This window comes from Micromys minutus (assembly GCF_963924665.1).
Source record: "Micromys minutus genome assembly, chromosome: 3".
Classification (NCBI taxonomy): Eukaryota; Metazoa; Chordata; class Mammalia; order Rodentia; family Muridae; genus Micromys; species Micromys minutus.
Window position 1 is genome coordinate 25,760,810 of NC_137972.1, and position 9,539 is coordinate 25,770,348.

The window sequence follows — 9,539 nt, forward strand, 5'->3', positions numbered from 1 at the left end:
AGGCTGCACTGCTGAGCCATACCCCACACCTGTGGCCTGTGCATCTTTGGGGTTCTAACTCCTGCCTTACAGAGAGTAAGGATGCTCAGAGGGATCATTTGCCTGCACATCTGCCTACTCCTCACCCAGGTTTTAAGTTCTGTGGGAGTAATGGAGGTTCTTTTCAGTTTGCGGTTGGCAGGGTTTCATGCCGGGTAGGCTGGCCTAGAATGTGCTCATTGGCGTATTATGACCTTCAAATTCCTATCCTCAGCTCCTAAGTGCTGGGGCTATCGCCATGTGCCACTGTAAGTTTATGTGCTGTTTATGTGGTGCTGGGGATGGAACCCTCTGCCAGCCGACCTGTGTACCCAGCCCTCCTTCCTGTCCTTCAAGTAGAACTGTTTTCTTAGGACCTGATAGTATTTGTGTGGCATTATTCCACTTCTGTATGGCAGGTTACGGAGAAAGGAATTGAGGTCTGTGAGACTTAGCTTCTCAGTGTTGACATGGTTATGAAGTGACAGGTAGAAAGAGGCGAAACTCAAGCGTAGGAACTGGAGAGGTGGCTCCGCGGTTGCCAGCACCTGCTGCCTTCTGAGGACCTGAGTTCAGTTCTCAGTGCTCCTGTCTGCCAGTTCACAGCTCCCTGTAACAGCTTCAGGGGTCCAGTGCTCTCTTGGAGTCTCTCAGGGCACTCACGCAGACACAGACATGTAAGTTAATGAATATTTTTACAAAGCCAGACTCTTTCTGTAGATCTTTCCAGGGCACCTCTGATCTGTTACAGCATCAGGGCTAGGATTAACACTAAACTCTCACAGGACTATTCTGCGCTGGCTGGGCTTGCCTGCAGTGGGAACGTTATCGTAGAACAGCCAGCCTTTCTGTCTTACTGCACATGGTCCTGCCAATTCTATTGTTAGACATAGGTGGTTGGGGCTTCTGAATGTCCCTGGCAGGCTGTACCACAAAGCTTAGTTTTCATAAAGGGAGGTGAGGGCTCTATTCACTTAGTAAAATGGGTCATTTCTTCTGAGGTAGCACTACAAGTTAGAAACCACGTACGTCAGTGCGGGTATCTTCCAGAACTGCCACCTAGTCCCCAGGGCCAGAGCTGACAGCAAGAAGTGACCCATTCGATTACTCGAAGCACTTTAAGATGCGCTCCCCAATGCCGATGAAGTAGACGCCCTGGGCGATCCCGAAGAGGGGGGCTATGACCAGGGCACGGCAGCCTGCTCCCTTCATGAAGGCTGCTGCTCCCTCCTGTGTCCAGAGTTTCCTGTGAAGAAGGGAGAGTTTGGTGGTTGAAGGCTACACTCACATTTACTCAGGACTTTTTGTTGCTGGATTTGGGGAGGTCTCCAGATGTAGCCCAGGCTGTCCCTGGGCTGCTCTCAATCTCCCGAGTGCTAGGATTACAAACCCTGAGGTGTCAAGCTTACAACATCTCCACACTTCCTTTGAGACAAGAGCTCACTGTAGTTAAGGCTGACCTGTGGCCCTCTCAAGTGCTAGGCCAAAGACGAGCCGTTAGGCCCTATTTGGCCAAGTATTTATGCACCTTTTTTAGACTGTATCGAGAGAGGAAGCTAAGTAACAATCCTAGATGGCCTGCAATCTGGTGGGAGGAGTGGGGAGAAGCATAGAGATTCATGAAGAATCAGAAGCTCTGATTCTCTGAGGCATTTTCCAAGAAGTGAGGGGCCAACACATTCCAAAGCAGTGCCAAATTCTGCCAGGAACTGCATCTTGAGCTGGATGGTGTCTGGGGTGCTGGGCTCACCGGGCACAGTCAATGACTCCACTGTAGGTGTCCTCACCCAGGCCTTTCTTGAGGGTCTGGATTCGAGTCTTCAGAACTGAATGAAGCAGAAGTTAGAACAAGTAACAGTTTGTCTTTCTGCATACCAAGTAGGTTTGCCCTGTGGGACTGGGTCCTGTTAGGGCAGTTGTGTGGCTGTAGGGTGAGTAGCCTTCTTCCTCAGCCTCCCTCTAGTGGAAGAACTGCTGCTCTTATGAGGGACTGCGTGTGGTCCTCATAGTTCCCCCAGTGCTAGCTCTCACATGCAAGACTTAGAACTACCTGGAAGAAAAGGCCTCTGGGAGGGGAGGGGCTGTGTGGTGACAAGGAACATTGGGGACACTTCCTCCAGAGCCTTTGGTGAGTTAATGCCAGTGGCTGAACACCAAGGGGTTGTTGATGATTGGGGCTTTCTGTAAGCCTGATCCATAAAGCAGGATAACCTTTAAATCCCAAACCCCATCCCTCTCCACACCTACCATCCAGAGGGGTGACAGCTACGGCCGCCACAGAACCCGCTCCGCAGCCTGCCACAAAGGAGTGTGTGAAGGAGGCCTTGCCAGTGAGCTCGCTGACCCCAAGTTGGTTCAGGTTTGCAAACAATGGGAAGTAGATGATGGAGAAAGGAATGTCTCTGCAGAGGAGGAAGATGACACTCTGGGTGGCCTTCTCAACAGCTCCCCAGGACCCCTGGGGTATAGCAGATAGGAGACACACCCCCATTTGCCAAAGAGGAAGTTCCCCTGTCCAGCTCCTCCCACCCCAACAAACACACTCCCAGCACCTGTAGCCTGCAGAGGCATCAGCAGCTACAGTTCCAAGGAAAGCAATTTGCTAAGATAAGACTCTTAAGGGCCTCGGGAGCCAGGCCCAGGAAGAGGGGCTCACCTGAGGAGAGTGGCACCCAGGCCCCTGTAGAGACCAGAGAGACCCTGAGTGCGCAGCAGCTCCCAGGCAATGAGGGTGGCCGACGGGCGCCTGTGGGTGGAAGCCGGGCCAGTGCTGTAGGGCCTGGAGGTGGGCGTGGCTGGGGCAGAAGCCTGATGACAGACAGCTGGAGAGGAAAGGCAACTGCATCTGCACTAAGCCCAACAGGAGCCCAGGGTACTCTTGGTGGCCCAGACCCAGTGTGCAGATGTCACCTCAGTCAGAGTCCACCCAGCCTGATTAAACCCCTTTGATGGCCTGCCATTTTCAGGTAGTCACATCCTGCTAGCACTTTGGAACAGAAACACCTGTGTTCTGCTTAATGTTAGAGCCACCAACAAATGTTTTTGTCCTCTAGGGTTGCCTGTTTCAACCAACAGAACAAAATGTAAATGTGAATGACCAGAGTGTAGTGGTTTATGTCTGTAATCCTAACATCCGGGAGGCTGAGACATGAGGATTGTGAGTTTGATGTCAGCCAACTTGGGCTACATCACATCAAGGATGGATGGTGGGTGGATGGTGTGGGTAGATGAATAGACACACAGGCGACTGACTGATAATTGGATGGTAGAACTTGTGGGTCCCACTAAAGACCACAGGATTTAATGTACAGAAAAGGTATGGCTCAAGCCTAAGTTCAAGGTCAGTTAGGGTGGGATGGTAAAACCTGGTCTTCAAGACTGCTTGCCGGGCAGTCATGAGACCTTGGGTTTGGCCCAAATGAAACAAGTGTTTAGGCTGTCTGCTCAGAGGAGGTAATTATGGCTTACATCTCAGCAGTGCAATAGCAGAGGTGATTTATTGCTCACATTTCAGTTTGTCTCTTCTTTTGAGGCAGGGGTTGGGGGGGCTACAGGGTGGGGGAGTGCCTCATGTAGTCTAGGCTAGGAGCTAGTGCCCAAGGGTTTACCTAGCATGCGTTCTGCTAAGTTTAATCCCAAATTATGGGGGTAGGGGAAGGAAAGTCTCATGGAAAACTGGACTCATGCTTACCCAGCAGATATTAGCAGCTTGTAAGACTGAAATCCTGAGGGAAGCAGCCACCAAGGGCCCTGTGCCCTGTGCACATGTGGTTCTTTCTCTCTCTCTCTCTCTCTCTCTCTCTCTCTCTCTCTCTCTCTCTCTCTCTCTCTCTTTAAAGAATTTATTTTATGTATGAATACTGTCAGAAGAGGGCATCAGACCCCATTACAGATGGTTGTGAGCCACCATGTGGTTGCTGGGAATTGAACTCAGGACCTCTGGAAGAGCAGCCAGTGCTCTTAACCACTGAGCCATCTCTCCCCACACATGTGGTTCTTTTAGCCCAGGCTGAGCTCCTGGTTTTAACTCTTAAATCTTAGGATTACAGAGACATAAAAGCCTCTCCAGCTTTTACACACGTTTTCTTTGTTGTTTGGATGGTTAGTTGGGGGGTGAAGGGGAGAGGTTGTTTTTTTGTTTTTTAAGACAGGCTCACTATGTAGTCTTGGCTGCTTAGAACTCAACAGAGATCCACCAGCCTCTGCCTCCCAAGTGCTGGGATCAAAGGCTGCACCACCACACTGGCTTTACTGCTTATCCAGGTTGAAAAGATGACAAGGCAGGCTCCTTCTCTTGGCAGACAGGGACACAGAGGGTCTTCTGGAGCCACTGATGCTGCTCTATCCCAATTTGGAACTTGGGTGTACTACAGCACAAGTGGGCACAGCTGAGCTGAGGGTAGAGGTGTTAGGTGTGTCACACAGTAGCTATCTAGCCAGACACTGGGGTTTAACCATGAGGAAAGGGCCCCTGGCTCTTCCTCGTGTGCTTAGTTCTTTTTCATACTGTATGTGTGGCAAAGTCAGCATCCTGCTTTGTTTTTTCATATTTGAAATTTAAGCATGTTAATATATACTAACATATGGAGTGTGTGTGTGTGTTTTGTCCTTCATGTGTCAGTGTACCACACACATGCATTGCCCAGGACCAGGATATGGCGTTAGATGCCCTAGAGCAGGGTTTATAGATGGTTGTGAGCTAAAACTAAACCCCAGTTTTCTGGAAGGACAGCAAGTGCTTTCAACTGCTCAGCCATCTTGCCAGCCAGCCCACTAGGCTCCAGGAATACGACCTGAACATCAGGGCATTATGGAAGTGTAAGAAGTGCTTACATCCTCCAGAATCCACCTGCCGTTTCTGCTCCTTGGGCTGGAGCTGAAAGGGTTAAAGGCATCACCATAAAGCACAGTGCACACAGAGCCTGGCTGGGAATATGCAGTGCAGCAGGACCTCTGCTGACTGATCCCAGCCTTGCTGATCCATGAGTTGGGATGTGCCTCACCTAAGCGGCCAGCATCCTGCAGCTGAATCTTGAGCATTTCCATGGGACAGGTAATCACCACCTGGCATATTCCAGCCCCACACCCAGCCAGCATCTCCATCTTCAAGTTCCGCTGTGTCCTGTGGAACCAGGAGCAAGGTCCTTAGTCTCAGGCTAGCCCTGCCCCATTTGCCCCCTTGGTGATTGGAACTGTTTTGTTTGTTTGTGTTGCTTTAAGACAGGGTTTCAGGCTGGTCAGGTGGCTCAGTGGTTAAGAGCCCTGGCTGCTGTTCCAGAGGTCCTGAGTTCAATTCCCAGCAACCACATGGTGGCTCACAACCATCTATAAGGGGATCTGGTGCCCTCTTCTGGCCTGAAGTTGTATATACAACAGAGCACTCATACATTAAATAAATTTAAAAAATAAAAAGAAAAGGACAGGGTCTCTCTGTGTAACTCTAGCTGTCCTGGAACGTGCTCTGTAGACCAGGCTGGTCTCAAGGTCACAGAGATCTTCCTGCTTCTGCCTCCTGAGAGCTGGGATTAAAAGCGTGTACCACCATGCCTGGCTCTTTTTGGTTTTTGAAACTGTGTGTAAACCAAGTGGTTCTCAGTCTTGCTGTCCTCCTGCCTCTACCTCTTGGCTGCTAGAATTACAGGTAGTGCCTTTCCAGCAGAGACTATGGCCAGGTACCATGTGCATCCGAGATGGAGTCAGGAACCATCAAACACCAGTGTGATGTGAGGTTCTTGCTCCAGCCTCTTAAGCACCATCCCTTAGGACAAGGGGGGGGGCACAGAAAAAGAGAGGATTTGGGGGCTGATGTTTAAATTCTGTCAGCTTGTTGGGTGTGACCACTCAAGGTTATAATTTTGAGTACTCAGGAGGTAGAGGCTGGAGGATCTCTGTAAGTTCCAGGCCAGACAGATCTAAATAGGGAGATGCTGTCTCAAAACAAACAACAACAACAACAAACAGGAAGAAATTCATCTGCCAGTTGCTAAATACATCTGCATATATGCTCTATCTTCTGTGTTCTCTTGAATATATAGTCTCTCCCACCTTACACCAACTCACCTTCTCCCTTCACTCCTGTGTGTGGAAATGGACTGACCTCAGCCACATGTGCACGTATATACATACAGATGCATACAGGTAAACTGAGGCATGCTTGCAATCCTTGGCACCCAAAGGACAGACACATAGTGAAGCCCCCCCCCCCCAATCACCTGTCCTTACCCATCTTGCATGAGCAGCTGCCGCAAGAAGTCATTGGCTGCCAGCTTGATGGCTTTCTCTGGGGTGACCAGGGTGAGGTTTACTGCAGCCCCTGGAGTAAAGGAAGAGAAGGAGCTGTGGCCCTGCAGAAGTGGCAGTTCCTACAGCCTGCCACTGCAGGTCAGGCAGGGCTCTGGGAGAAATGGGGCTGGGGAAGCCAGGCAAGGGGACACTGTCTTACTGAAAAGCAGTACATCTTTCGTTCTCTCTCCCTGGAACATTCTCTTTTATTTCTAATCTATGTATTGTTGTGTTGGGGGCATGCATATGCCCAGGCACAAACATGGGAGACAGAAGACAACTTTGTGGAGTTAGTCTTCCCCTTACGTGGTTCTGGAGTCAAAGTCAGTTGCTGGGCTTTAGCCAGACATGGCTTCCTTCCTGTCTCCATCCCCTCTCCCCTTTAAACTTTGAGATAGGATCTCACTATGCAGCCCTGGCTGGTCTTAAACTCAGCTGAGATCCACCTGCCTCTCTCTCCCAAGTGCATGGGTTTAAAGACTTGCTCTTAACGGAGCCAGCTAGCTCTCTAGTCCCATTTTCCTCCTTAAACTCCATTTTTCTTTATGGATACATGTGATGTGTCCCATTCCGAAGAAGTCATCTGTTTTTGTCTTCTTGTTTCCCTTTTTGGTTTGTTTGAGGCAGGATCACATGAATCCCTGGACATGAATCCATTATGACTGAGGATGACCTTGAACTTTTGATTCCCCTGGCTCCATCCCAAATGTTGCTAAGTGCTGGGATGTATATGACTAAATGTGTATGACTCCACCTGGCTGAGAAGTCACTATATTCTATCCTGTTGGCAGGCTCTTTCATCGCTGATGTTGCATAAGCAGCCTGAGGAACTGGGCAGGTCTCCTTTTTTATGGGAACTCAGTAACCACACAAGTCTTTGCTCTCTAGGGTCCATGCATATCAGCTCTATTTCCAGCGCTGGCCTATGGCCCATTTCCAAGGCCTCATGATGGATGTGGAAGCTGCAGACAGCAGCAGCATGGGGTCATCTTTTGGGACTGAACTTACAGGGAGAGTAAGAGGGAGGGAAGCAGAGGAAGGCTGGGCGCTTGCTTCTAACATAGCACAACCAGGCACCTTGAAGGCGGCCTTAGCTAGAAGCATCTGCCTCTACATCAAAGGTTCTTGAAAGTTGGCATGGTCCAGAGCAGCTCCCTGGGCGGAACGAACTCCTCTGTGCTACAAGCTCACAAACTGTGGGTTCTATGATCTGCTCCATCATCCTGGATAGAGGAGCCTGAACTTCTCTGGATGTTCAGAAGCCCACCTCGGTACATGCCCAAGAAGCCCTCAGCACGTGCGGTCTTCGTCAGGCAATCTGTCCTAGAAGCAGAGGTCAGAAAGGAGGTTAGTCATGTCCAAGTGGACCTCTTCCTCTTTCTCAGTTGGCCTTGTTCTCCAGATCCTCCCTGCCTTCACTTCCACCAATACCTACATTCCTTTGTACACATCTTTCCCCTGCTGGTTCTGCAGTCGGGTCTTGGCAAGGTCAATGGGGAACACACACGTCACCCCCACGAGACCTGCTATACCTCCATTGATGAGTTTTGCAGTGATGCTAGACCGTGGGGAAGAGAAAAAGACAAAGTGTGAGAGAAGGTTTTCGGCCTCAGCCAGCTTGGGGAGGGGACATGAGAGCAGGGCCAGGCAGAGAAAACAAGGCTGGCAGCTGCTGAGCTCCCAGCTGTCCAGAGTGCACCCTTCTCAGCACCCTCCCTACCCAGCTGTCAGACCCTACCCCCTCCTTCCACACTGACGAGGAACCTCTCTCCAGGAAGCCCATGCTTACCTGCCGGATCTGATCGGCTCACACATAATGAAGGGTTCACCAAGCTAAGTATTGCAGGCCTGCTGGGAAGGGAGCCCACCAGGGAGTTGGCAGGCCTTATCTTGGCCTTCAAAGATGCCCTCCAGAACTGCCATTAAGGTTGGCTCTCTGGCCTCTCACCCTTGAAAGCTTGTGAAGAAGTTTTCTAACAAAATTCCATCTTTAGTTGTGGAATGTGGTGCAAATGAATTATGGTAGGCTATTGACGTGGTCAAGTTACCTCAGTTCTCTGAAAGTCCATTTCCTTTATCTAGAGACTGTATAAGGACTAAGTAAGCATCAGGTAAATGACAGCTATTGTGAAGGAGCAGATACCTTCCAGGCTAGAAAGATGATTCATCGGTTAAGAGCACTTGCTTTTGCAGAGGGCCCAGGTTCGATTCCCAGCACCTCCATGGCAGCTCACGATCATGTGTAACTCCAGTTCCAGCAGACCGACACCCCTTTCTGACCTCTGTAGGCACCAGGCATATATGTATGTATATATGTATGTATGTACATATACATACACACACATACAGTATGCAGGCAAAGCATTCACACACAAAAATTTTTTTAAATTAACCTAATTTTTTTTAAAGAATAAAATGCCCTGACTATGTCAATGCGTGCTTCTAAGCAAGAGATACCTAGGACTAATAAACAGTATATTATCTACTCTAGCTTCCATAACAACTTGCATTAGGCAACATGACTCCTCTTCATGGTTAAGGATAGGAGTCTTAGAATAGGAAACAAAGTTTCAGAGGCTGGAGAGATGGCTCAGTGGTTAAGAGCACTCACTGCTCTTCCAGAGGTCCTGAGTTCAAATCCCAGCAACCACATGGTGGCTCTGGAATCCAATGTCCTCTTCTGGTGTGTCTGAAGACAGAGACTGTATACTCACATAAGACAAATCTTAGAAAAGTAAGTTTCTTCAGACTCCTTGGAAGATAGTAAAATGTTCTTATCTTTCAGGCCAGAGGAAGACATGAGGAAAATATTTGAGACAGAATAACCAGAGGCATGGCTTTCATGTTTCTGCAGACATGAGTCAAAATAACTGAAAACAATGTTGCCAGGGAGGAGAGTTTAAGGAGGATCTCCTGAAGACCAGGCTGGCCACTATCTTTCTATGTAACCAAGGCTAGCCTTAAACCTAATCCTTGAGCCTCTACCTCTCAGAGCTGGGATATATCTTACACCATTATGGCCGGCTCATAAACCTCATTTTAACAATATTGTGTGTGTGTGTGTGCTCTTGTTTATTTTTGGAGAAATGCGCATTCTGCCTCATTTGCTCTTCCCAATCACTCTGTTCTCATTATCTAGAGCTGACACAGATGGGCTGGTGCCATAGCAACCCTTCTTTAAATTGGCTGTCCCACTGGGCCTACCTCAGGTCCTGGCTGGACATCCTGCGGGCGATCAT

General features: G+C 49.3%; 1 protein-coding gene across 1 annotated transcript; it reads right to left on the bottom strand.

The window, feature by feature from the left end:
- Positions 1-1,122: 1,122 nt before the first annotated feature.
- Positions 1,123-9,539, bottom strand: SLC25A18 (solute carrier family 25 member 18; the record flags this gene model as incomplete). Its single annotated transcript, XM_080913909.1, has 9 exons — positions 1,123-1,264; positions 1,769-1,844; positions 2,266-2,420; positions 2,675-2,840; positions 5,022-5,140; positions 6,241-6,331; positions 7,568-7,623; positions 7,736-7,858; positions 9,505-9,539. The coding sequence occupies 9 exons, from the start codon at positions 9,537-9,539 to the stop codon at positions 1,123-1,125; spliced, it is 963 nt and encodes a 320-aa protein (XP_080770035.1).